This window comes from Komagataella phaffii, chromosome 3 (assembly GCF_000027005.1).
Source record: "Komagataella phaffii GS115 chromosome 3, complete sequence".
Classification (NCBI taxonomy): domain Eukaryota; kingdom Fungi; phylum Ascomycota; class Pichiomycetes; order Pichiales; family Pichiaceae; genus Komagataella; species Komagataella phaffii.
The window spans coordinates 1,880,814-1,906,969 of record NC_012965.1 but is presented as its reverse complement, the minus strand read 5'-3'; the positions used below and the strand labels follow the sequence as shown (position 1 = coordinate 1,906,969).

At 43.3% G+C, this 26,156-nt stretch overlaps 17 protein-coding genes across 17 annotated transcripts; 10 read left to right on the top strand and 7 right to left on the bottom strand.

Moving 5' to 3' along the window:
* Positions 1-919: 919 nt before the first annotated feature.
* On the bottom strand, positions 920-1,864 carry PAS_chr3_0986 (Serine hydrolase with sequence similarity to monoglyceride lipase (MGL); the record flags this gene model as incomplete). The annotated part of the gene is made up of 1 exon (XM_002493183.1): positions 920-1,864. The coding sequence occupies one exon, from the start codon at positions 1,862-1,864 to the stop codon at positions 920-922; it is 945 nt and encodes a 314-aa protein (XP_002493228.1).
* Positions 1,865-1,962: 98 nt separating this feature from the next.
* PAS_chr3_0985 (uncharacterized protein) lies at positions 1,963-2,913 on the bottom strand (the record flags this gene model as incomplete). Its single annotated transcript, XM_002493182.1, has 1 exon — positions 1,963-2,913. One exon carries the CDS (start codon positions 2,911-2,913, stop codon positions 1,963-1,965), a length of 951 nt encoding a protein of 316 aa, XP_002493227.1.
* Positions 2,914-3,208: 295 nt separating this feature from the next.
* On the top strand, positions 3,209-4,117 carry PAS_chr3_0984 (uncharacterized protein; the record flags this gene model as incomplete). Its single annotated transcript, XM_002493181.1, has 1 exon — positions 3,209-4,117. The coding sequence occupies one exon, from the start codon at positions 3,209-3,211 to the stop codon at positions 4,115-4,117; it is 909 nt and encodes a 302-aa protein (XP_002493226.1).
* Positions 4,118-4,650: 533 nt separating this feature from the next.
* Positions 4,651-6,177, top strand: PAS_chr3_0983 (Actin-associated protein, subunit of a complex (Rvs161p-Rvs167p); the record flags this gene model as incomplete). Its single annotated transcript, XM_002493180.1, has 1 exon — positions 4,651-6,177. One exon carries the CDS (start codon positions 4,651-4,653, stop codon positions 6,175-6,177), a length of 1,527 nt encoding a protein of 508 aa, XP_002493225.1.
* Positions 6,178-6,555: 378 nt separating this feature from the next.
* Positions 6,556-8,547, bottom strand: PAS_chr3_0982 (Ferric reductase and cupric reductase; the record flags this gene model as incomplete). Its single annotated transcript, XM_002493179.1, has 1 exon — positions 6,556-8,547. One exon carries the CDS (start codon positions 8,545-8,547, stop codon positions 6,556-6,558), a length of 1,992 nt encoding a protein of 663 aa, XP_002493224.1.
* An 864-nt stretch (positions 8,548-9,411) lies between these two features.
* PAS_chr3_0980 (uncharacterized protein) lies at positions 9,412-10,446 on the top strand (the record flags this gene model as incomplete). The annotated part of the gene is made up of 1 exon (XM_002493178.1): positions 9,412-10,446. One exon carries the CDS (start codon positions 9,412-9,414, stop codon positions 10,444-10,446), a length of 1,035 nt encoding a protein of 344 aa, XP_002493223.1.
* Position 10,447: 1 nt separating this feature from the next.
* PAS_chr3_0979 (Hypothetical protein) lies at positions 10,448-11,128 on the bottom strand (the record flags this gene model as incomplete). The annotated part of the gene is made up of 1 exon (XM_002493177.1): positions 10,448-11,128. One exon carries the CDS (start codon positions 11,126-11,128, stop codon positions 10,448-10,450), a length of 681 nt encoding a protein of 226 aa, XP_002493222.1.
* A 761-nt stretch (positions 11,129-11,889) lies between these two features.
* PAS_chr3_0978 (RNA binding protein that sequesters CLN3 mRNA in cytoplasmic foci) lies at positions 11,890-13,383 on the top strand (the record flags this gene model as incomplete). The annotated part of the gene is made up of 1 exon (XM_002493176.1): positions 11,890-13,383. The coding sequence occupies one exon, from the start codon at positions 11,890-11,892 to the stop codon at positions 13,381-13,383; it is 1,494 nt and encodes a 497-aa protein (XP_002493221.1).
* A 65-nt stretch (positions 13,384-13,448) lies between these two features.
* Positions 13,449-15,068, bottom strand: PAS_chr3_0977 (One of five related septins (Cdc3p, Cdc10p, Cdc11p, Cdc12p, Shs1p); the record flags this gene model as incomplete). The annotated part of the gene is made up of 1 exon (XM_002493175.1): positions 13,449-15,068. One exon carries the CDS (start codon positions 15,066-15,068, stop codon positions 13,449-13,451), a length of 1,620 nt encoding a protein of 539 aa, XP_002493220.1.
* A 338-nt stretch (positions 15,069-15,406) lies between these two features.
* Positions 15,407-16,105, top strand: PAS_chr3_0976 (uncharacterized protein; the record flags this gene model as incomplete). Its single annotated transcript, XM_002493174.1, has 1 exon — positions 15,407-16,105. The coding sequence occupies one exon, from the start codon at positions 15,407-15,409 to the stop codon at positions 16,103-16,105; it is 699 nt and encodes a 232-aa protein (XP_002493219.1).
* Positions 16,106-16,438: 333 nt separating this feature from the next.
* On the top strand, positions 16,439-17,275 carry PAS_chr3_0975 (Peroxisomal 2,4-dienoyl-CoA reductase, auxiliary enzyme of fatty acid beta-oxidation; the record flags this gene model as incomplete). The annotated part of the gene is made up of 1 exon (XM_002493173.1): positions 16,439-17,275. The coding sequence occupies one exon, from the start codon at positions 16,439-16,441 to the stop codon at positions 17,273-17,275; it is 837 nt and encodes a 278-aa protein (XP_002493218.1).
* A 225-nt stretch (positions 17,276-17,500) lies between these two features.
* On the top strand, positions 17,501-18,577 carry PAS_chr3_0974 (ADP-ribosylation factor GTPase activating protein (ARF GAP), involved in ER-Golgi transport; the record flags this gene model as incomplete). Its single annotated transcript, XM_002493172.1, has 1 exon — positions 17,501-18,577. One exon carries the CDS (start codon positions 17,501-17,503, stop codon positions 18,575-18,577), a length of 1,077 nt encoding a protein of 358 aa, XP_002493217.1.
* A 209-nt stretch (positions 18,578-18,786) lies between these two features.
* On the top strand, positions 18,787-19,533 carry PAS_chr3_0973 (Hypothetical protein; the record flags this gene model as incomplete). Its single annotated transcript, XM_002493171.1, has 1 exon — positions 18,787-19,533. The coding sequence occupies one exon, from the start codon at positions 18,787-18,789 to the stop codon at positions 19,531-19,533; it is 747 nt and encodes a 248-aa protein (XP_002493216.1).
* An 86-nt stretch (positions 19,534-19,619) lies between these two features.
* Positions 19,620-20,228, bottom strand: PAS_chr3_0972 (Cytoplasmic mRNA cap binding protein; the record flags this gene model as incomplete). The annotated part of the gene is made up of 1 exon (XM_002493170.1): positions 19,620-20,228. The coding sequence occupies one exon, from the start codon at positions 20,226-20,228 to the stop codon at positions 19,620-19,622; it is 609 nt and encodes a 202-aa protein (XP_002493215.1).
* A 285-nt stretch (positions 20,229-20,513) lies between these two features.
* Positions 20,514-21,920, top strand: PAS_chr3_0971 (uncharacterized protein; the record flags this gene model as incomplete). The annotated part of the gene is made up of 1 exon (XM_002493169.1): positions 20,514-21,920. One exon carries the CDS (start codon positions 20,514-20,516, stop codon positions 21,918-21,920), a length of 1,407 nt encoding a protein of 468 aa, XP_002493214.1.
* An 885-nt stretch (positions 21,921-22,805) lies between these two features.
* Positions 22,806-23,339, top strand: PAS_chr3_0970 (Hypothetical protein; the record flags this gene model as incomplete). The annotated part of the gene is made up of 1 exon (XM_002493168.1): positions 22,806-23,339. One exon carries the CDS (start codon positions 22,806-22,808, stop codon positions 23,337-23,339), a length of 534 nt encoding a protein of 177 aa, XP_002493213.1.
* Positions 23,340-23,419: 80 nt separating this feature from the next.
* On the bottom strand, positions 23,420-25,870 carry PAS_chr3_0969 (tRNase Z, involved in RNA processing; the record flags this gene model as incomplete). Its single annotated transcript, XM_002493167.1, has 1 exon — positions 23,420-25,870. One exon carries the CDS (start codon positions 25,868-25,870, stop codon positions 23,420-23,422), a length of 2,451 nt encoding a protein of 816 aa, XP_002493212.1.
* Positions 25,871-26,156: the final 286 nt, after the last annotated feature.

Sequence of the window (26,156 nt, the reverse complement as noted above, 5' to 3'; positions counted from 1 at the left end):
TACCCCAACGGATACCTAAATGCGCAAAACATTTGTCAGCACAAAAGTCTATCACCTCCCACTGATAAAATTGTTACTTGGTGAAGATGGTGACACGCTGGCATTGAAGGGAAAAGATCGTTGTGGAGAACACGCTCAGTAGTGCTCAACAAACCGGAGAATAGGGAATGATGGTCCAAAGCTGAAATATGCATTCCTTTCGCTGCTTGGTGCACCAAGAAAACGATTTTATGGTCCCTCTCGGGGGTGACCGGGACAAATTATTTCGGAATCAAGTCACCTCCTACCTTTATTAATTGCTTTGGTTAAATAGTACGTCCAACATTACGCCGATACCGGTGTTGGCAAACACAGCCAACACACTGGTCACATGGTTTACCGGTGGTGGCTAAATTCATGCCCCATTCCCCGGTTATAATAGCCGTAGACAGATTTTCAAGCAGACTCAACTTCGTGAACGTGAGCAGGCAATGATTATGATAATATAAATATGTAATGGCAGTTAGTTACGCTCTAGATTGACGAAGGGTAAACCGTTTTCCGTTTTGGATTCAATTGTTTAACTGTTTTCGACTATCCCTTTTTGTTTCTCCCTTCACCCCAACAATATTGAAAGTATCCCCTTCACCCCCACCCCCTTCGCACCCCATGTTTCCCACAACCCCGGACCCACGATAAATGAAAAATGTGGGTTTCTCTCACACCAATATTCTAGTCATTCACCCCCACTTGGTTCCTCTAATATTATTCACCCCCTCACCCCCTTCTATCATCATTCAGTTCCGTTTTGTTGAGTGGAATACGGTGGAGGTGTGTGCACCCAGCACTTTTCAATGGTTATCCACGATTAATATATACTTACTCTATATATTAATTTTCATGCACCCTGAGTTGATGTTCTAGAATACTTCGCATGAGCCTATGCCTGGTCGTCCAGAAACTTTAGAAGATCATTGTACACTTTGTACCTAAGTTCTTCTTTTTCTAAGAGAAGACTATGCTTACCCTCTTCATACAACGTTATGGTTTGCTGGGCAGTTGGCTCGTTTTTGTTGATAAGATCTACAAACTTCTTAGCAGAGTCTCCACTGCAACAGTAATCTTTGGCCCCGTGAATGACCAGATATGGTAAATCCTTCTTGAATTTGGTGTAGAACTCGGGAGTCAATAGTCGTCGTCCACGGTAAAACGCATCACGGAACAGAATTAGAGATCCAATGGGGTCTGAAAGCCTGTCTTGCAACAGAAACTCAGTGTAACCTTTATCGGAGGTAATAAAATCAATATTTAACTTACTGTTGAACTTGTGGTTGGGTATCACATAAACGAGTCCTCGCACCAGGTATTCTAAGATGATGTTTGGAGATGTCTTAGGGTGAGTCTCGATGAGAGGGGCACATGCCACAATTCCACTAATCTCGTCCCTATGTTTGCCAATTATAGCATAGTTACTGACAATTGCTCCGCCCATTGAATGGCCAATAAGAAAAAGCTTATGGTGGTATTGTTCGGCCTCTTTCAAGTTCAATTCAATGATAGCCTCCAAATCATCAAACACATACGTGCTGTTCGTGACACCTATATTTTTATAGTATTTAGCCGTCAAACCTGCACCTCTCTGGTCGTAGAAGAAACATTCATATCCAGATTGGCTGAAGAAATCCATCGGTTCTGTGTAAACCAGGGCATGTTCTGCCAATCCGTGTACAAACAGTATTCTCCCTTTCACAGTAACACCTTCTGGAACGGGCCAAAAGGTGGTTCGGAAAGGTATGCCGTTTATGATTGGATCTGAGGTAACGGGAGTTCCCTTGGGAAAATACCCGAGGTCTTCCAGAGTGCTTTCAGGAATTGGTTTGGCCATTGACAGTTGCTTAGGATGGAGTTTAGGATAAGCATTTTAAGTAAGATCAATAGGATAAACTGCAGGGCAGCCTAATCAATTGGGTGAAGCACTACAATCTAGTTTACTACTGATTCTAAAGAATTGGTGTCGTGTCCCAAAAGAGAGGCCTGTTGTGAATTTGAAGCACTGATAGCACCAACAAACTTCCTCATTGAAGCATCAATGCCGGACATACCTCTGGCAAGTTCAACAATGGGCCAAGGGGCAGCTCTGATGATGGGCAAGAAGTTACCGTAGAACGGAATTTTAATTTCACCTCTGCGACCCAGCTCAACAGCTCCCACGATGTAGTTTGCAACGTACGTGGGATCTAAGAGAGGCGCTACTAAAGAAGATGGGGTGATCACCCCGTTGAACATTCTCGTCTGCATCTGGCCTGGACATATCAACAGGGTTTTCACTCCGCTTTGATTCAAAGATGGTGGGCCCAGCTCATATGTTAGTGATTCATGCAGTGCCACTAAGCCAGACTTGGAAGCTCCGTAAGCACTTAGTCTTGCAGGAGATATATATCCTAATACTGAGCCAATGGTGATAATGTAACCTCTTTTTGCCTTCAACATTTCTGGAAGGAACGCTTTTATAGTGTAAAAACTTGAGAGCAAGTTCACTTTTATAGTGCGTTCGATTTCATCATGCGAGAGTTCCAGCAGACTTTTTCCTTTGGTGTATCCGGCATTGTTGATTAGAATTGTGACAACTCCAACCTGTTCCCTAACGGCCTTACTAAGCTTGAGCACTTCTCTTCGATCACTGACGTCACATTGATAATAGAAAACATTGTCTAGTTTCAGGTCTTCCTCGGGATAGCGTATATCCCACACAACAACCGTAGCTCCCTTTTCTCTGAATGCTATTGCCAATTCTCTGCCTAATCCAGTCACTCCGCCAGTGATCAAAACAATATCCTTGGACGGCTCAAACACAGTTCCCACCAGAACGTCACTGACTCGCCTATACGACTTGTTTAGCCTGTAAAGCAATAGACTTAGAGCTATGATTCCCATGTTCCTGGGTCAATGCGAAGAGTCACAAAGAGGGAAGAGCATTTCTGTGAGTTGACGCGATAAGTCTATCTACCGCAAGTAACATCAAACACCACATTCTTTTGGTTGAGCACGCAACGCTCAGACTGAGCAAGTGGGTCAGGACAAAACCTTCGCCTGGAAACAGCTGGTCATCTGGGGAAAGAGAACGTTATTGGCATGTAAATGTTGATAACGTAATCTGTCACATGACCTTCATCTCAGAAAACAGACCAGACAATATGTACCACTTACACACTCTCTTACTTCTAATCCGATGATTCCAAGCTACAAACAACTGCCAGAAGTAATAAGGGTCAAGAGGAGACGGACGGAAGACCCGTTGCAAGCGCTCATTTTTGATAGAGGCATCAAGAAGTCCAAATCAAACAGATATATATTTGCACTGGCCCAGTCGCAAGAGGTGGACAATGCGGGAATTTCACTTTTGAAGGACGATTCGGAGACGAATAAGAACGGGGAAAAAATTTTTCGGCTCCTATATGATACAGAAGAGGATGAGTCCAAACTCCCTGATCAATTGAGTGATTTGGTCAACGATTACCTGTCTATGGAGGCAGCCCAGGCTCCAGACCCTGGACGCAAAAGACGAAGGAGGAGAAGTAGCGCTAGTGCTAGCATGGCCGCTCCTGTTACTGCATTAAACCCCGCCACTGCCCCAGATTATGTTTATGATGTGTATTATAGAACGAAAGAGGTTTTTGACGACCCTTCGAATAACTCCTACGAAAGAATTGGATATATCAAGTTTGATGAGGAATTAGAGAATTTGCTAGATGACGAGTCAGACGGCGAAGATAGGCTGTTAACGGATGATGAGGACTCCAACGCTGAAAGTTTTTATCAAAACGATTACCCAGAAGATGAGGACGAGGAGGGATATCTTGTCGGGGACTCTGACGACTTTGAGGATGAAGATGGAACAGAAGATACCACATTTATGACGCACTACCGACCTCATGTGCTAAGAGATGACTTCATTGACGAAAGAGACGAAGAAAACCACGGAGAGCTAGATGAATATGATGAGCTTTTTGATCAATTTGAAAGACACCAGTTGAATCCACTACAAGAGAACGAAGCTGATGAGGATGAGGACGATTTGGAGTCTCATCGGGAGAGAATAATGAAGAGACTGGAGGCTCAAATTGGCGAGTTGAGCTAATTTGAGCTTAGGTTGAGATTTATAAATTATAGGTATATTAGTTATTAACATAATGTGAACATGAAGAGTACACGGAACATTAAACTGGCCAACAAGGGAAGATTTTTGCTTTTCTAAACGAATTGAACATATATATAAAATTACATCCGGTCAACAATAACTGCTACCATCGTTAACATTGCCTCAAGGGATTCGATGTGAAATTAAGTCAATTAATTTAGAGATTGGGCCGGATTCATAAATAATAAAATGAAAAAAGAAATTGAAAATAACAAACTAGTAGTTACTCAAGCTATTTAAACAGATCTAAAGCTGAAAGCCAATCAAACTAAATATTCACAACGATGCTATTCACCATTTGGCTTTCGGACTTCTACTCCATACTTTAAGCTGTCACCCCAGACTTAATATCAGTGAAAACACGACCTTACAACAATAATAGTTTCCGAAATCGCTAAACCCTGACATCTTGGCTAATCCGTATCACCCCTCTGCATCATTTGCCAATCTCTCCCAGCTAATTCATAGGATTAATGTCATTGAAAGGGATTAAAAAGGCCATAATAAGAACACCATTTCAATTACTTGAAAGAAAGACCGTTGAAGACCAAACATTGAAAGAATGGGACCATGACCTGGATGTTTCGGTATCTGGACTCACCTTCTTAACTAACCAATTAACCAGATATCGCAAGATTAGTACGGAGATACTGAATGACCAAATTGACATAGTTCATCTATACAAGCGGATTCATAGGCCATTGTCCTCGCAAAAGCTCGAGCCGAAGGATAACCAGCTTTCCTTCGATGAGAAGACTCAGGAGACTTTTGAGACTGATAAGGAGTTCGACGATTCATACCGGCTGATGTACCTACTGCAAAAGCAAGTTATTGATAGGGTATCGGAGCTAGAGACTTCAGTAAAGGCTCAATGCAAAGAAATGGCTGCACACATACACGGTGTTCGCTCGCTGATTAAGAAGAGAAACCATAAGAAAGTTGATTATGAAATGTCCAAGAGTAATGTCCAGAAAATAATATCTAAGAAGGATCACTTTGCGGAAAAGGATATAGAAAATCTAGAAAAGAATCAGGCCCAAATGGATGTCGCTTTGGAAACGTTTTTGGAGTTTGACGACAAGATTAGATTAATTGTACCCCAATGCTTGGAATACTTGAGTGAATTTCTAAATAAGATAACGTTGAAATGTTACTATGAGCAATTGTCCATTGATGAATACATTCACAGAAAGATACATGAGTTTTCGGTTGCCAATGGAATAGTGAAGACAGATGGCAAAAGTCCAGACTTTTCGACCATGACTTCAGATTGGGAAGATCAAATAGTGCCAATTATGGTAAAGATTGAAAATTTGGAGCTTATTAAAAGTTATCAGCATTTAACCAACAAAAACTTCTTGCAGAGATCTACTAATGTCGTTAAAGAAAAAACCTTAGTGGCCTCGGAGAAATCTGTTCATACAACAGGTGCAATACTCACAAAACTGTCGAACACAAACCAGAATTTCAGCTTCAAGAGCGGGTCCATTGAAAACCCCGTCAAGCCGGCGCATCCGGAAGGAATTTTTTGGAAGCCTTTGGACCCCTTTGATGAGGGTTTTTTTGACGCTAATCTGCCAACTGACACTGCTAATGAACGTGAGAAAATACACACCCCAGTCCTGGAATCGTCAAAGTCATGGATGAGGCCATTATCACTAAAAAGTGACCAACCTGTTCCTGACATAAATTCTCCTGTGTCGCCAGTAGCTAAAGAGGAAGACGCGGAAGAAGCAGAAGAACCAACACATAGCCCTATAACAGAAACTGAGTCCTCTGCCCACAAAGCAACAAAGACTGAACCCTACAAGAGTATTCCTAACGCAAAGATTGCTGAAGCTCTAAAAAACCAGAATCGCAGCCCCCAAATTGTCCGTTGTCCAGTTACAACGAATTTAAGGTCGGAACCTTTAGTGAATTTTAACCTGAGGGACTATGTAGCGTCCAGGTCATCCATCACGTCTTTCATCTTTTGCAAGCAATTAGTGAAGAATGCATAGTATCTTTGTAATGCCTAATGGAATTGGAATGAAAAGAATGGTGATAATAATGATCGGGGAGGCACTAAAACCTAAGAAAGGAGAAGAACAGCTGGAAAGTCAGAGATGTATATGAGTGCAAACATATATAATGTATATGTAATATTAAACAATAAATAAACTACCAACCGAAAAATTCTTCCTCTAAAGATATGTTCAAAGAAGACTTCAGGTCGATAGAATTACAGAGAGCTGCTCGTGCATCGTCATTAAATGATGGAGGACCACAGACGAAGAGCGACAGATTCCTCATGTCTAACTCTTTGGCCTGCTTGATTTCTTCGTCAAAGTACTCTTGAGACACAATCTACTGGTGGCTTGGACAAAGTACCACATTCTTCAAACTACTCCATTAAAGAAGTCAAACTCAGCATTCTCGTAATCATCCATCGACTTTGAACCTGTATGCCAGACTTTTACTTCAACTCCATGAGCAGCTAACCATTCTAGCTGATCTGCAAACCAGTAAACTTTAGCCAGATCGTCAACAGTCCAATAAAGTTTGAGAGGCATATAATATTCCTCTTTCTTTGGCTTTTCTGAATTTTTGTCGTCATTACTTGCTTGTGAATCAGATGAGTCTTCAGTGGACACTTGGACCAATCCCTTTTGCTTGTAAATGGAGATCAAATGATTCAGATGGGGGAAAACAGAGCAAATTCCCATTCCTCCGGCAAGTGCCACAAATTGAGTGGTCTTTTCATCCTTCAACTGCTTCTTCAATCCTAAAATGTTACCATAAGGTCCTTCCAAGGCAACCCTGATCGGAATCTCAACTTGAGCAGATTTCAGAACTAGCTGCTTCAGGTCAGAGGTTATTCCATCTCTCGCTCTGAAGTAGAAAGTAATTTGTTTTTTATCCTTTGATGGGACGACAGTGAATGGATGCGACTGCCACAGACAATAGGAGGGCAAATCTTCGTGATAAAAGTACAGAAACCCATAAGCACCTGGGAAAAATGGAAAAAATCTCGGCCTCTGAATGGTTAATCGCAAGATATCGCCTCTATAGAGTCTTAGTGTTGCTTTACGGTACCCACCAGCAAAAATGATTCTTACTAATCTCATGACTCTGTCAAAACCCCAGATTGCAATCATTGAATAAATCCAGCCCATCCAGCCAAAATCAATGCAGTGATGCCACATGGACGCTATGAATACCATGTTCAACGCTTTGTGGATAAACAAAAACGTTTCGTAAGCCCTTTCTCTGAACACAGAAGAGCTCTGGAATAGGATGATGAATATGACAACAGTTCCTAGGATTCCAACCTTCCAGTATAATTGATACGCAAGAGACATGTATCCCCCATCACTGTTTATGGCATAAGCTGTCCAAACGGCTGAATGGATCAGAGCCTCGATGGTCATCACTATAGCAGTCGTTTTATGAAAGAAGTTAAAGTCAGCAAAGCTAAACCCAGAAATCAAAGCAAAAGGGTTGTTTCGAATACCAAAAAAATAGACAGTCGGGAGCAAGGCAAATGACATGATACCCGATCTATACCCTATGAGATCCAAAGTCAGAAAGTACGACTCGTTGATGTAGACATTCGGAAGTTCGACTTCATAGTGCAGGGCAGTCGCTAACACCGTGTAGATAATGAAAGGAATCAAAATTAAAAGTTGCAGCCTGGTAGGGAGGTGGACACTCAGGTATTTCCAAAATCTTACAGGCTCACGAAACTTGTTAGAGAACAGTCCAGGAAGCTGAACATACTTTTGAAAAAAGGTGCCCATAGGCAAAGACAGACCAATAAAGTGTCTGTTAATCTGATTCAAAAGACCCAAAAATATGATAAAGCACCAGTAATAATTCAATCCCCAGGATAACCATTGAGTGAGAAGAACATGGTCTGTGAACTGTACGAAAGTTCTCAGATAAATCGCAAAATCAGCATCATTGTAGTACAGGGTTTGGTTGACTGGAACATTCAGCTCTGTTGGGTCTGTCATATTCAGAAACTCGTGAGGATCAACTAGGTTATCCTTGGTTTCATCATACAGTTCCTTCAGGAGACTTACCGGGAAATTCCTCTCACCTTTGAGGAGACAACGAGATTTAACATGTTTCAACGCATGTTTCCTCTGATGATTTGAGAACCCTGGAACGTCTTCGACACAATTGGCGACGCTAGCGAGATAGTAATCACTCGCACATCTACAAGGCCATCCAGCCATGTGACCTGTTCCTGTGTTGTCACAGCCCCAGTCAAACTTATTGAAGTAATAGGTACATGCTGAAGCCAGTTGAGAGTCAATTATGGTAACTGCCAGCGATGCTTGCAGCTGAACCAGGAAAATCCAGAGAAAACAAATACCCAACTTCATGTCACGAATACACGTTCAGGCCAATGAGTGCTAGACGAATTTATATTGTCATGAAGGCTATATATACTCTGTACATAAATGCTCTTCTAATGTGCTCATATATTTGCTCACTTTGGTTTCTCGAAAAATTTCAGACCCCAGCGATTAATGATGAAATGAGGTTAGATAGTTCTGTGCTTTGAAGGACGGGAGATTGGGCCGTTGACAGCGATAGAAGGCAAGGGAAAGGGAGTACGAAGAACAGGTTAAGAAGTCAGGACATTGATGATTGAATTGTTAGGGAAACCGTCGTCGAGCGGGACTGGGAAGGAAAAACCATGCTCTTCGGTACTCATGCTCGTAATTATATAATCTTACTAAATCTCTATCAGTAGGCCCTTCCAACGATCTTATTGATAAGTCTTGGCTTTTTCAAGATAGTCGTAATCGCATAATGTACCTTTAAACGGTGTTCCTACAACTAACGGAAATACGCTCTCTTAACACCGACGGCTCAAACTCAACTATCATTGTCCAATGGGCCAAATGCTGTGCCATTGAAAAACTAATTTGCTCAAGATAAGAGGATATCAGTGGAAAACCATCGAATGTCTCTGCTAGAAAACTCGCTAAGTAGCCGTGCGCATAATGGCCGAAAAACAGTTACTACGAAACCCATCTGAGCTTACCCAGGTACACCGCGAGATGGATGAGCTCTCTCCACCACTCGACCAGAGCCCTCCAGTCGACGGAATGAAACCCCTTGGAGTAGTGGAGCCCGACAGAGAATTAGAGTTTGGGCAAACGGGAAGGCATTAAAGACGTTAGGATGGGCGTGCTGTGGCTCGAAAAAAACACCTTACTTTTTACATCTTCCCACCCTAGATGGATCAAGACACAGATATATCAGAGAAGCCAGTGGAAGGCTCGTCCTTAAAGGTGCTGCCAGACCAGCCCATATCAACTGGTCTCGAAGGGATTATTTACAAGGCCGAATACCACGGCGTTTTAGTTGTTGCAAAGAAAATGACTAAACCTCTTTACTTATGTAAGCATGAAGCTGGTCTGATCAAGAAAGCTGGCAAGAACAACGAAAACGTTTGCAAGGTGATTGATCTTCTATATGAGGAAGACGGTTCGTCGACAACGTTGATATTACCCTTTTATCCCAACGGTGACCTTCTATCGTTCCTCGTCAGGATACGGAAGCAAAAACTGAGTGTTCCGCAGGTATTGCGAGATCTCATTTTTATGAAGGTAGTGAATATAATAAACCTTTTGCATGCCCAAAATATAGTTCATATGGACATTAAACCAGAGAATATCCTGATAGACGGCAACGGACAGTTGATTCTGTGTGATTTTGGGTTTGCTAGGGATGTTTCCTTGGAAAATTCAGACCACCCAATCGTACATTTGGGAACCATAGTGGGCGAGGAACCAGAGAATGCAAAAAATGAACACAAGACGCAAGTAGTCGGGACAAAATCGTTCATGGCACCGGAAATATTCTCCTCAAAGAAGAAACCTTCTCCCCAAGCGATGAAGAAATACGACGTGTGGTCTCTGGGAATTCTATATTTTGTTATTGCTTTGACCTGTCAACCATGGAACTCTGCGACACCGCAAGACCCTATTTATGAAGACTACTCTCTTTTCTACACCGACAATAGACTCCACTCAATCAAGTCATCCGATTTGAACAACAACTACATACGGAAAGCTGCTTTGAAACCTTTCCGACAACTTCCATACAATCCACGTGATTGCATCTTGAAGTGTCTAAACCCTGACAACGCAACACGTTATACCGTGAAGGACATTTGTCAATCCACCTGGTTTGCAGATTTGGCGTTTGAATACAAGAGTTCCAGCATTGGCTCTGAGATCCTGAAGATAATCAAAACATTGAACAATTAGGTTAGTCAGATACAACCGGGGGTTTCCTCTCTAATACACGGTCCGCCAGTCCAAGAGACACTGCCTCCTCTGGCTCCATGAACCGATCTCTCTCCAAAAGTGCAGTGATTTCATCCACCGTCATGGTTGGAGACATGTGTTTTAGGTATAAAGTTTGCAATTTCTGTTTGGTATTGATGATATGACGGGCATATATCTCGATATCAGTGGCCTGTCCCTTAATTCCGTTTGCCGAAGATGGTTGATGCACCATTATGGTAGCGTTTGGCAAGATCAAACGTTTGCCATGCGTTCCGCTTGCAAGCAAGAGGGATGCCATGGAGCATGCCTGTCCTAAGCAAACCGTGGAAACTGGCGCTCGGATATACTGGATTGTGTCGTAGATGGCCAGCCCTGCCGTGACAGAACCTCCTGGTGAGTTGATGTAAATGTTGATTTGTTTCGACGTTGACTGCGATTCCAGATACAGCAATTGAGCCGTGATAGATGTTGCTTGCGCATCATCAATGCCTCCTGCTAAATATATGATGCGTTCGTTCAGCAGTTTGGTGAATAAATCTCCTGCTGGTGGTGAGTTGGAGGGCGTTGGAGGTAATGCATGGGATGAGATGGATCGTCTTGAACAGATTGACCTCGGGATGAACCTATAAGCTGTACGACCCAGACCTAGGGGATAACTCATTAGTGTAAGTGGAGTCAACCGACGAGAGGAGATCAAGCAAAACTTATTGCTACAACACCGTCCACTGAAAAGGGCTACTACCTAGATTAGTTGGAGACATGTTCAACTGTTGTTCGAGGGTGGCTCTTGAGGTGTGTGTTCACCCCAAAAAAAAAAAACCCTGAAAAATAAGGGGCTGTTAATAGGGCCTGGCGCCTGACCTTTGCTTCTTTCTCCAGATATTAAATTCTTTTCGAATGGGGCACGACGAACAGAAGTTGCTCAACGGTGGCTTTTCGCAGAACATTCAAAAAATTAACCCTTCTAGGCTACATTTGAATAGGATTCTTATCCGGGTAACGACGTGGAACTCCCGGGTAACCAGCCATCTTTTCCTAATCTGGTAGTCATATGTGCGCCACTCACTAAGTAAACCAGCTTTTACGTAACCTTTGAGTCCTTTAACAAACAAACCATTTCATTCGACAAATTACTTGATAGGAGACTACATCGACTTAAAGTCTTAATCCAACTTCAAATTTCCATCATACTACGCTTATAGCTTAAGCTCATCCGATTAAGCAGGCGTCACTTGGAGTTTCTGCAAGTTTGCATTTTTTTTTATTCTCAAGTTATTTTCTATCTGGTCACCCCGAACGCGTATAAGTCAACATACCATCATCCCAAGATTCACAACCACTAAGGAAGTGTTCAAAGAATATTCACCAAACATAGCATCGTTTGCACTGTGACCTGTGTTATATCCATTTAATCATCATTGCATGATGCCCTCAACAGAATCTGAAATGGGCTCTGACCCACTCAATAGCTCATTGCTCAAATTGACTTTAGGACCATCTACCCATTCAGCACCAGCACCGCAGTCAGGATACATTCTACGGTTGACTCATTTGCCTCCAGATGTCACTTTACGAGAAGCATACGCTGTGTTTGCGCTTACCACCGACCTTGTTGCTATAGACTTGGTTGAGGACACTGATACACAAGCTCCACTGATTATTGCCCGCTTTAACAATTTCCTCACTGCACAATCTGTTGCGCAGCTACTCGATAATAAACAGGTTTTCGGGCCTCATTTTGCTCCTATTAAGTCCGAATTAAGACACCGTGCAAATTCCATCATCAACTCACCATTATTGGGCTCATTTAACTCATTGTCGCCCCCCAATACTTCTTCTGTGTCGGCAACACTGAAGCGCCCTTCAATTGGTAGTCAGCGCTCCAGATTTTTGTTCAGCGACCCTTTCAGTCAAGTCAATAACCAATCTACTGGGATTGATTCTATTGACTTGAATTCCCCAGCCCAGTCCTCCCTTGTCAATCCATGGACTCAACCACAGTCCCAACATCAACCTCAGTCGCAGCATTCGGGCCCACCACCTTCTCAGCATCAACAACAACACTTTTTCAACCAGTCCAGTACTGGTCAATTAGTCTTGAACAATGTCCAAGGCCAACCTGCTCCTCAAGGCCCTCAAGTTCCATCCTTGAACTCTCCATTCCAGAATGGCCAGCTTCAACAACCACCACCACACCAGCAGCCTTCCCAACAACAACATCCACAACCGCAGCAAACACCTCAACCGCCACAGGCTTTAAAAACCCAGCCTTCACAGTTACAACAACAGCAGCAGCATCAAACGTCGCAACAGCAACAGCAGCAACAGCAGCAACAACAACAACAACAGCAACAGCAGCAGCAGCCACAGAAGCCGCCGCAGCAACAACAACCCTCTCAACCAAACCAACAATCTCAAACATTTCAACCACCATCTCAGCAGTCTCAGGATCAGTCACAGGGCGGAAGCCAAACCGCTTCACCAGATAAAAATTCTAGTGGTGTCGATCTATCTCTACTCATGCGTATTCCCCCACCTGCCAACCCAGCAGACCAAAACCCACCATGCAATACATTGTATGTAGGAAATCTACCTGGTGACGCTACAGAAGCTGAGTTAAGATCTCTTTTCACTCCAGTAAAGGGATTCAGACGTCTTTCTTTCAAGAACAAGACTTCAATCAGTGGAAGTAGTGGAGGAGGTGGAGGCCCTATGTGCTTCGTCGAGTTTAACAGCATAACTGAAGCCGCAGAAGCTCTGGCTAACCTATATGGTACCTCGTTAAGATGTTCCAGTAAAGGTGGTATTCGTCTAAGTTTTTCCAAGAATCCTCTGGGTGTGCGTAACAGCAACAACAGAAGGAATACATCCTACAATTACCAAACCACTGGTCAACCTCATACGTCTTATAAATAGGCCAAGAGCTTTGAATGTGAAGCATCCAAAGTTTTATTGTAATAATATGTAACCTAATATTAATTCTACTTTTGTCCATCTTGAGAGCTATTGCTGACAATAGAGTGGAGATTCGTCAATGTCTCTTCCTTTTTGATGTGAACGGAATCAACTTCCGAAGCAGTGTCGTTTAGTTGTTTTTCCTGTTCTAACTGCTTGAGAAGCAACTTTTCTCTAAGCTTTAACTCAGTTGCTTTCTTTTCCAATGCCGCAGCTCTGAGCGACAGTTCTTTGGCAGATCTGTTCTCTAGTTCCTGTAACTTCTGTTGACGACTGGCTAATCGCTCATGTTTGAGCACGTAGGGTACTGTTTCTGATAAAATACGCAACTGTGACCGTTGCTGTTGAGGAATAGTTGGAGATGATGCAATGGAAGCACCATCGTATTTAGAAGGAGATACGGATTTCCTAAACACTGATGATTGTTTTGATGTAGGCGTGGCTACTGTAGAGGCTGATTTATCAGAAACGGAATCAACTGGTTGACCAACGCTCTCATTACTCTTTAACGATTCGTGCATTATCTTGTCATTTTCATTGTTAGGCGTTATCGATTGAGATGCCGTTATAGCAGCTAGATTTGACAACGATGGGGGTTCTCTCGCTCTGGTTGAGGAGATGCCCGAGCTTTCGCTTGTGACAGATGTAAGTCTCTCAGTTCTGTACATCTCATAAAGGAAATCGTGGGTCAAATCTTTCAAGTCCTGTAAATGTGAGCCCAGAAGAACAGATTTCAAAAGAGCAAAGTCTGACACCGCTGGATTGTAAATATCTACCGAACCCCATGGGTACTTCCTTCCTTTTGTGGTCACTCCGTCAATAACTACATCCTCTTCGGAAGCAACTATGGCGAACGGTTGAATGGACGCAAGAAACTTATTTTCCCTGATTGTTTCCTCATCATCTTCATCCTCGTCATAGGTAAACTGATATACGGGGATGTTGTACCTGGCAATGTCACTAACAATTCTCTGCTTGAAAAGTTTCAACTCTGAAGGGGTGAAAGAGTCTGCTCTTCCAATAACTGGAATGACATTCAAGTATTTAGAAAGACGTTTCATTGTTTCCACATCCAATTCTCTCAAACCATGCCCTGTAGGGGTGATGAAATAAAGACAGGCATGAATTCTTGTGTCTTCGAATCTGGGATTTCTTCTTATTCGAGTCTCCTCTGCCAGCACACTGTCAAACTGGTTTTCAACGTAGTTGCTGATCTCCTGGAAACATACTTCATTGTCGAAATTGTCACCGAATCCAGGAGTGTCTAGGATGGTCAGCATCAATTTCGAACTATCACTACCATCCACCAATTCAATGCTATGTTCGGTGATAGCAATCCCAGGTTCAAGATGAACAGATTCGGGATCAAACGAAGCCCGGGCAGAGGATGCATCGACAGCCGCCCCTTCTATGTTAAAAAATGAAAGAGTCTTGGGGAGCGAGTCAGACGCGTTATGTTCGAATCTTTTAGGCACAAGATGTTGATGAACTAGACTGTTGATAAAGGTAGATTTACCGGTCCCCATTGCACCACAGACCATGAAAGTAAATTTTGTTCCCTTCTTGACATCCTTTTTGCGCCTTAACAGGGCTGATTCCTTGTTGTACATGTTGGTTGTAGAGAAGCTGAAAGTGTCAGTTAGCATTTCGACATGAATTAAAATAGATCGCGAAGATCGTTGGAATGCGGCAGAAGGAGGAGCAGAAGAGAAGAGAGAAGAGTGGAGTCATAGATAGAGGGAGTGAAAAAGGGCGCTTTCTGACTACAATGTTTGAAAAACGAGTTCAATGAGCAAGAAGGATAATTGTGATCAAAAATCACAGTATTGTCAGTCGTAGAAATCCCAATCCAAGGGCATTCACACCGAAAGTACTTTGAAATATGTTATGAGTGATTGTCCCTCGCGCATGCTATGCCATCACCCCATACTCCTCTACTTTGCCTTTCCATAGCTTAATCTCAACTTGAAGTCCTTAAGCAAATATGTCGCTAATCAAGACAATTGGGAGTAAAGCAGCAAGTGCTCTAGACAGAGAGCTAATGTCACCGGAAGGTGGAGGGTTTTCCATAGATCAATTGATGGAACTCGCTGGGTTGGCTGTTGCCAGTGCTGTCTATAAAGAATACCCTCCCAGCAAGTACCCTAAAGTATTATGTGCAGTTGGAGTTGGTAACAATGGGGGCGACGCACTGGTTTGCGCCCGCCATTTGACTCTTTTTGGATACAAGGTTCGAGTTTATTACCCATTGAGGTCGAAGAAACCCCTTTTCACAGGTCTACAGACACAACTAGCAACGTTTGGTGTGCCAATTATTGAGACAGATGTACAGAAAGAATTCCAGCAGGCTGACCAAATCGTTGATGGAATCTTTGGATTCTCATTTGTTCCTCCAGTTCGTGAGCCTTTCCTGGAGGTGATCGGTCTTTTGAATGAATACTGCAAGAAGATCCCCATCACTTCTGTTGATATCCCTTCTGGATGGGATGTGGATGAAGGTCCAGTCAACTCTTCGTTTGAGCCCTCTTCATTGGTTAGTTTGACCGCTCCAAAGCCCTGCTCAAAACTTTTTAAAGGAACTCATTTTGTTGGAGGCAGGTTTGTAAATAAGGAGCTAGCCGAGAAATGGGATATTGATATTCCGAAATACGAAGGAGTTGACCAAGTAGTGAAAGTCCAGTGATACATCTTAGGCGTGTTACTAGTATGCTCGGAGGCTAGGCATATACTTACCTGTCTATAGAACCGTTTACGAATTTCTTTTACCTCTATTTTTATTTTGGTCTCTGTCGTCCAAGAATCACTCATGGAACTTTGAACTCAGCAAGACTGGCCATTAGCTCTTTAACCCAACTCTACTTATCTAACCACTCTAGTTTCCGAAAATGGGGGAGACTTCCCCCACGGTATCGGTGGTTTGCACCTCTGAACCTTCACATGCAAACGCGAAAAATCTGGGGTAAGTATAAATACTCCTCTTCGGCATCAGCATGTCGATTCTCTAACTCACCAAAGAATGTCCCAAGTTTTCAAAGACAACATCTTTTCAGGAAAGGTAGTGTTTGTCACTGGTGGCGCAGGAACTATCTGCAGGAAGCAAACGGAAACGTTGGTGAAACTGGGAGCCAACGCCTGCATTATTGGGCGTAGAGTTGAACCCACAGAAGAAGCAGCAAAAGAGATTGCAAAAGTCAGAGAGAATGCTAAAGTGATCGGTGTTGGGGGAATAGACGTTCGGCAGGTTAACCAACTGGCAAAAGCTGTTGACCAATGTGTCAAAGAACTAGGAAGAATTGATTTTGTCATCTGCGGGGCAGCTGGAAACTTCTTAGCAGACTTCAACCACCTTTCAGCCAATGCATTCAAATCAGTTGTTGACATCGATCTGTTGGGTTCATTTAATACAGTGAAAGCGTGCTTCGAACAGCTACGGCTAAACAAAGGATGTGTCCTATTCGTGTCTGCAACGCTTCATTACCAAGGTGTCCCGTTTCAAAGCCATGTAGGAGCCGCCAAGGCTGGTGTGGACGCTCTGTCTAATGCTCTGGCAGTAGAATTGGGGCCTATAGGTATCCGTTGTAACGCTATAGCCCCTGGAGCTATCGATAACACTGAAGGTTTCAACCGACTAGTGACCAATCCTAGTAATGTGGACAAGTATATTCCTCTGCAGAGAAAAGGCTCCACCTCTGAGATAGCCGATGTTACAGCATTTTTGTTTTCTGATGCTGCCAAGTATGTTACAGGGACGGTGATCCCAGTTGATGGGGGTATGTGGCATCTTGGATTTCCCATGCGGGATTTCTATCCAGAGAAGCTGGCAAGCCAGCTAAGAGACAAGCCAAAGTTATAAAGATTTAAACACTTTTCTTCTCATTAGTAATAAACGTGTTTGCAACTGCCTATTTTGTAAGCTGACACTTCTCCTTTCACTCTTCTGTCCCCCCCCCCATACTCTCTGTACTATCCACTTTCCAGATCTTCGCGGGCTCCTCTTTCAACCATCCAAATCAAATCGCACACGTCTAGATTCACTCTACTCGCTTAATCGATTATCGAAACAACTTGAACTAACCAAATGTCTACTTGGGCTATAGATCCAGACTCTCGCAGAAAGCTTTTGAAACTGCAAAAGGAAGGAGCTAATAAAAAATGTTTTGATTGTAAAGCTCACAACCCTCAATGGGCGTCTCCAAAGTTTGGAATCTTCATATGTTTGGAGTGTGCTGGGGTGCACAGGAGTTTAGGTGTCCACATATCATTTGTTCGAAGTATTACCATGGATCAGTTTAGGGAAGATGAGCTGCTTAGAATGGAGAAGGGTGGTAATGAACGCTGTTTGCAATACTTCACCGAAAATGGACTCGATGTAGGTTTGAAACCACAGACTAAATTCGATAACTACGTGGCTGAAGACTACAAAGAACTGCTGACATCAGAAGTCGAGGGACGGCCGTTTGTCAAACCTGACCATTCGGGACAGTCTCTTCCCTCCGTTGGAGCTGCTGAGAAATCGTCACAACCGTTGGTCTCTTTGGACAGAGAGGTCTCTAACACTCCATCTAGTATCTCTTCAAGAAAAGAGGGTGCCGCTGATAGCGGGTTTGCTCCTTCAAAGGAAAAAACTGAACAGTACTTTGAGCGTTTAGGTGCTATCAACCAGCAAAGACCAGAGCATTTACCTCCCTCACAAGGTGGAAAATACGCTGGATTTGGTAACACACCAGCTGAAACTAACCAAGCAAAGGGTGCTAAGAAAGGCTCATTAGCCGAGTTCACCACGGAGTCATTCCAGTCCGATCCCTTGGGCACGTTTACGAGAGGTTGGGGGCTTTTCTCGTCTACTATATCCAAATCTGTTCAAGAAGTCACGGAAACGGTAATCAAACCAGGTATTCAGGATTTGCAGGAGTCGGAGTTCACCAACCAAGCCAAAAGAGCCATGGCCCAGTTTGGACAAAAAGTTCAAGAAACTAATCAGTATGCTACGGAGAGGCTCAATCAACTTCGTGAGAATGGCGTTGCTGCTTCCAACAGCAATAACCAAAACAGAAGCGGTGAGTATACCAGAATGTATGAGGATAGTAAGAATTCCGGTAGATATCAAGACAAGCCAGGCCAGAAGGATGACGACGATGAATGGGATAACTTTTAGTAGAGGAACGTTAATAGAGAAGATGAGAATGCCTTTTTGTTTTTGTAGACAGAGCTTGCACTTAATTGCTTCCAAGCTCCGCCCAGCCTGACAGAATTAATTTTATAGATGAAATACGCGCGAACAAACTAAACATTATTTTCCATTCTCACCTGTTTCCTTTCTTGACCTTTCATAACCTGTCTAAACACGATCAGACTATCAACAAAATGAAGCTGGATATGAATCTTTTCATGCTATTTACGGTGCTACAGTTGGCCTTTGCAGAAGACCCGGTCGAACCTGCGGCAGTAACTACTACTACTGGACCTACAACTGCAACCACTCCGTTAACAACAACTACAACTCCAGCAGCAGGAGCCGCTGCAGCAACGACTACAACCTCCACTCCCACCACTACACCTGCTGCAGGAGCAGCTACTACAACGTCAACTCCCACTACTACCCCTGCTGCGGGAGCAGCCACTACAACAACCGGAACAACCACTGGAACAGGTACCACAGCCACGCCAACTGGTGTCACTACTGGTACCACTACTGGCACCACGAGGGCCACCACTACTGGTGCCACAACTACAAATACGGCAGCTACGACCACAACCACTAATCCGAATGCAGGTATGCCTCCTCCGGAAGTTGTGACTAACTCGGATGGCTCGCTTTCAACCATTCCAGCTACAACTGTTTGGGTTACACTTACCGTGAACGGACAACTTACCACAGCCATGTCGTTATACTCTCAGAGATTTTCCAACCTCTACTCTGAACTTGCCGAACCATCATCCGGGAGTGTTGGAATGGGAAGTTTTACCGGGGAAGTTGGAGAAGTAAGAGATTACGAGACAATTACTGTGAGTGATAACGTAGCCGCTGGCGGATTAGTTGATGTTGCGGGAGCCCAGGGGGCCATGGCAAGATGCGGAATGATTGGAGCTTTGATCTTGGCGTTGTTATAAAAAGTCACACAACAATTATAGAGGGCGCTGTACGCTATTCTAGACTTGGACTATGTGTATATTAAGTATAACTAGCACTATTACTACTAAATGCTGAAAGAAGGTACGTTCTTGCTACCAGCACCACTCTTATGAGGTTGAAAGTCAATATGATCACGGGCTGTCAACTTCAAAACTTTCTTGAATCTCTCGCCAATTGGTCTCAAAACTGCCTCATCCTTGGACTTGGTCCAGAGGGCAATCTTCAAAGCGGCACGACGAATGCTCAGAACAATACCGTTCACCTCAGTTTCTCCGTCATCATCCTGAATCGTTTCACCAATCACACTCAACAGACCGCGAGACCACAATTCATTGATATCAACCTTTCTGTAGGCAAACTGGTATGTCAGTTTTCCTCCGTTAGCATTGCGCTCGTCTTCCCATTCAGGTTTGATTCCATCTCTAAAAAGATGATAGTCCGACTTGACTGGCAAATCGGAGGCCTTTGGAATGGAGTTGAAGATTCCCCAGAACTCCTCTACCGAGTTGAATGAAATGATAGGACGTAGCAAATCTGACCAACTTTCTTGTTCATGAACGGCTGGCTTCGTATACCATAGTGTCCACTCAGAGTTGAGCGGATGCTTAACAGTGAAATCAACTTGGTCGTCAAGCAGTGACTTTTCGTGAGGAGCGTTTTCAGTCTCTGACATTGGATATGAAGATAATGGAAGAGAGGTGGTGAAGCTAGTTGGTGTTTGTGGAAGATTTTTCGCTGGATTGAGGAGAGCCAAAGAGCGTGATCTGTCACGTGAATTACATGCGCTACCAAATTTGATTGGTGCACTTGTTTGAATTGGGATGGTAGAACGCGTGATGTATCATGTGACTATCCCGGAGCATTTCGCATGCATATTTTTTTTTTGAAAGCCCTGCCATCAGGGGGGAATAAATAAACTCCAAAAGCTCTTCCTACCAAACGGCTTTATTACTTCCAGATGAAGGCACAGGTTAAAGATTTCTATATTAGTTCACTCAGGGTCTTTAGGAAGTACTGCTCCTTTATTGGACCGGGTCTTATGATAGCTGTGGCCTACATTGACCCTGGTAACTATGCTACAGGTATTAGTGGTGGTGCTTCTAACGAATACAGTTTATTATGTGTCGTCCTGATGAGTAATATTATAGCAATTTTCCTCCAAAGTCTTTGCATCAAGTTGGGATCTGCTACAGGATATGATCTGTCGCGTTGCTGTCGGGAACACCTTCCATCATGGATGAATATCGTCATCTATGTCTTCGCAGAAGTTGCCATCATTGCTACAGATTTAGCAGAGGTCATTGGTTCTGCAATTGCATTGAACATCCTTATCAGAGTTCCTCTTTGGGCCGGTGTGTTGCTGACAGTTAGTGACGTTTTGCTGGTGATGATGGCCTGGCGTCCAGGAGCATCGATGAAATTTGTGCGAGCATTCGAATACTGTGTGGCAGCTTTGGTGCTAATGGTAGTTGTTTGCTTCTGTATTGAGCTGAGCTACTTGCCACCAACAGCTAACGCACGTTCCATCTTCAGAGGATTCGTCCCTTCTAAACAGATTTTCGAAAACAACGGTATTTTCACAGCTGCGTCGATTCTTGGTGCCACGGTGATGCCTCACTCTCTTTTCTTGGGGTCAGGGTTAGTGCAACCCCGTCTACGTGAATATGATGTGAAACATAACATTGTGGCCGCCCCTGCTGCCACGGAAAAGTCAGAGTTTGAAGAGAGCTACTACTCATACAAACCATCCGTCCAGGCAATCAAGTATGCCCTCCGGTTCTCTATCGTGGAACTGACGGTAACCCTGTTCACTTTGGCTCTTTTTGTGAACTCAGCTATTCTTATCATTGCTGGTGCTACTCTTTACGGCACTGAAGAGGCTGTTGATGCAGACTTGTACGACATTCACTCTCTCCTCTCCCGAACAATCGCCCCAGTGGTGGGAACTATCTTCATGTTGGCTCTGCTTGCCTCAGGTCAATCAGCTGGAATCGTTTGTACTATGGCAGGTCAGATTGTGTGCGAGGGACATTTCAACTGGAGCATGAAACCGTGGCAACGTCGTATCGTCACGAGGTCAATATCTATCGTTCCTAGTTTGGTTATCGCAATCGCAATCGGCCGTCAAGGATTATCTGCTGCATTAAACGTTTCCCAAGTCATCTTGTCCATTACCCTGCCATTCCTGACAGCCCCATTGATTTACTTCACTTGCTGCAAAAAGTTCATGGTTGTCACAACCGGAGACCAAGTGCTAGACCTTACAAACAACTGGCTAACCGTTACTGTTTCGTTCACCCTTTGGGTATTAATTTCAGTTATCAACGTTTACGCATTGGTCGAATTGGGCCGCAACGGTTTGTAGGGTGATGCGCTCTATGTCTGCTTGGCCCAGGTTCTAGGTTATTTTTTTTTTGGCGCGGGCTGCAGTTTGACCTGACGTTGGAGAGGAGATACATATTCAATGCACGACCGCCCATTTCTAGATCACCTTCTAGGTTGTGTGAGAGTTAAAATTTGATTTACACTAGCGTCTTGGTCCTATTACTGAACTTCTTTTCTTTCCTTTTTTTTTTTATTTTTTTTCCTGCTCTTCTCCTCTCTTGTGCATTTGGAGACTGTGAGATAGATGGTGCAATATCAATTTATCCTGTAGGTTCCTTTGTGCATAGGCGTTTATGGGAAAACCCCGTTCGGAATTGGAAACTGGGGCATACGACTCCAGGGCAGCCTGCATGCGTCATACAGAGCACAACCAAATCCGACTGCTTAAGCAACAGTACTTTTACTCAAAAAAATAGATGTCGAGACTAAAATTATCTGACGATCGTGAGTCAACAGGTGCTTCAAAAACTTCTCTCGGCTAAAAATTGTATGGCTAGGTGAGTGTTGAGAGATTGCTGGCCTCTAGACTTCCAAGTGTGACTACTGTAATGTCCACAAGTAAACTGACTTTTTGTCTCGTCTGCCCGTTTGGCTACAGAAACTAGCCAGCAGTCGTCCCATTTTTAGAATATGTGAAAAAGGAGTAAGGCAGTTTCCATGGTATCCTGCGGTGCACGAAAAAAAAAGAACCAAACAATACTCAGAGATGTTCCAGAACATGTAGTTACGTCAGCCTGAAAATTTCGGTCTCGAGCTAGCAACTGAAAATGTGAACTCAGGTTATTTAACGCGCATCTTCCCATGGATACGCATTTCTGTTGTCGCCCGCCGTTTACATTTTGCTACTAAGCATTGACTTGAAGGTATGGATCTTAGGGATAAGGTTGATACTGCTGCGGTCAGGAGCCTGCGGCTAGACATAAAGGACAGTAGGAACTCCTCCAAATTAGCTACGCCCGTCGGATATTCACCTGTTTCTACCAATTCCGAAGTTGACGAGCTGGATTCTCTCAATAAGGATACACAGTATCAGATTGCTACAATGCAGTATTTAAATGAAATATCGCCCAGGGGCTCCGACATAATCGTCTCTCCATTGAGCCTGGGCTCTTCCGTCAATAACTATTTTGAGAGACAGCATCATAGGAAGAAGTCAGAGCCTACGGCGTGTAGCGCGGATCATGCGGATGAACATAAGAAGATGAACCACATAATTCAGTGGTATTGCTGCTCGTGTGGCAAATCCTTTGGGGATCTAACTGTAGCCCACGAGCTCAAAGACAATAGAACAGAACTTTTAAACCACTTTCAATCAGTCTCAATACGGTATGATTGTGATAGATGCAAGCATATGATGTGCCCTTATTGTTTGAAGGGCAGATTGAAAGATTTGGTATAATACAGAACCAGCATCACGACAAACAATTGCATAACAGATATACCTCATGTAACACTAGATTAATTAATAATAGCCTCTTATTAGAGCTCTTTCTCTTTCGAACTGAATAGTAGTTCCAGTCTTTCTCTTCCAAATGCGTCGATCTGTTGCAACTGTTGGTCTATTTCATTGTAATTGATCACCATGTTGTCAAAGGCGTACAGTATCCCCATTTGCTTGGCGTTGAAACGTTGTTGTGCATCCAGCTGGAATTTTTTGAAGACGTAAGATTTCTGGAATAGCTCTAGGTTCTCATCGTAGTTTCCGTCAATAAACGTCCAGACTTTCTTCAGAGAATCCATATCAGGCAGCTTGGGATAGCGCTGCGAGAAATGCGTGAGAATCAGCTTGCGTGCGGTCATAAGCATCGAAACATATATTGCCTCTGAAATAGTAGAGTGTCTCTTGCTTAGCGCATCTTCCATTAGTTCATCCTCAAGGGTCGCTTCATGGATTAGAAGATCACTATTCTTACCAATCTCGAAAGCAAAACGGTGGTTTGGCCTGGTGTCCCCTGAGTAGCTGACTTTGAAGGCGTCTCCGCCAATATCAAATGTAAAACCCACTGAGTAGGCCCATTCACAATGAATGGCACTGCAGGTCTGAATGCCTGTCAGACCAAGGTCTTTGAACATGGTTTCTGTGGAAATACGCTGCAGGGGGATCTTCTTCGGTGTGATTGTTTGCTTAGCATTTATCATTTGTTCAAAGCTGACCTGTTCCAACGAAGGGTGCGGGTTTGTGTGGAACTGCTCACAGCTGAATATCTTCAGCCTACTCAAATCTGGCAGGTCATCTTGATTGGGCAGTCGGGACCACTCTTTTAGGAAAGTCTCATATTGCCAGGGAATAATGAGGTATAAGTCTGTATTATTGTGTTTAAATCGTTCTTCGATCAGAGAAATGATACCGAGATGATGGTCGGCATGTAGATGACTCAAATAAATGCATTGTAGTTCTTTGAAGAATTTGGGGTAATCCGGCCCATATATCCTTTTAATAGAACCAATTGTATTCTCTCCTCCGTCCATTATAATGGATCTGTATTGTAGCTTGCCATCTTGAGTGTAAGGAACCCTCAGAACAGTAGAAATAACATTTCGGTACTTGGATGGCAGTGACGACCCTGTACCCAAAGTAACCACTTGAACTTTATCCTTTAACGTTTCTGAGTCCGAAAGGGAGCCACTGGTGACTAGCTTATTGTCGTTAATATATGGTTCAATGCTGTCAAATGATATACCAAATGTGTCTAGTAACGACTCATCGAAACGAGCCTTCCAGAACTGGTTGACTGATTCCAAAGAGTTTTCAACGATAACAGCATCAGGACTACCAGGCTTCAACACAACAGGGCAAGACCGAGTATTAAGTATGTGAACATTAGATGCGAATTTTTCGTTGAACGGAGTGCCGTTTGAAAGTGATGAATAAGGCAGTTGAAAAAAATTTGGAAACAAAGCCTTGAGTTTCAGTGATACTAACGATGCTCCTGTGAAGTTTATAAGATTATTGGTTATGTCTTTGTGTGAAACAACAAATTGGCAATGAGAATTGGCATTGAAATAGTTCAACAGTATTGGATGAATTCGACTTAGGTTACACTTTTCATTCAGGAAAATGTATACTATTCCGATATCCTGGGAGGATGAGACTATCAACGGATTATGCAATGTTGGCTCGAGATACTCGTCAGAAGGAATATCCAGCACTAACAGTTTTGGGAAGCTTTTGGACTCTTCCACAACGTCAGATGATTTTACAACTGTTACTCCATCTGGTAAAAGGACATCTTCTCCTTTAGTTAGTTGGGCAAACGTCTTACCTTTAGGAACCCCAAGCTCGATAGCTTTCTTGACATTGAATTTTCCTCTTACGGGATGGAAGTCTATAAGATAATTAGTGGAAAAGGAGTTACTCAAACCATCAACTGTGGGCAACTTGACTTGGGATATACGATCAAAGTTTTTTCTGTTTTCAGAATAATTATTCAGGTTGATATTGAGCGGGAATATGTGGGAAATTATTGCATCCAGAAGTGACGTGGAAACGTTGTTTGTAGCTTTTGGTTTCGCAGGACTGATATTAATCACATTAGCTTTGAATGAGTCAGTAATCAACTCTTCCTCCTGGTCTTGAACAATTTTGACATCCAGGTTCATGCCTACTCTAAAAATGAAGTACCTCCACGTGGCAATCACGTATTTAAGCAGAGGGTTACCGTATACTATGAAGAAACTGTCCCTGGACTTTTGATCGAAAACAGTCAAGAGAAACCCTGGAAGACCACCGATTCTGTTCCAACTCAACTTTCCCGTTAGAAAAACACTTTCCGTCTTCGGCAGCTTGATTTTCCTCTCATTGACCGTTCTCTGAATACCTTCTGTAACTGATCCAATGAAGAACTTTTTGGAGTTTATCTTCTCCTCAACCACGATCAGAGGATGGTTAAGATCGTCGTTTGGGTGGGCCACAGTGGTAATTTCGAACATCTTGGGACCGGTGAACGAGCGTTTGGAGCTGTAATAACGGGCTGCAAGACGTGCTTTAGATCCCAGGGGTTTAAACAAGGGATTGTGGAGCTTCAGTATGGACAAGAAATAATAGGAGTGAAAAAAAATATTCAGAAGATAGATGAGAAGGAACTCTGTTGGAGGGGGCCATTGGGAGGGAAGTCCCACGGGGAAAAAAAGACACTTGGAACGAGAACCCTGGTAGGAAAAAAAGAGAATTTCTTGCTAAGAACAACATTCCCTATGTAGCATTTCACCATCGATT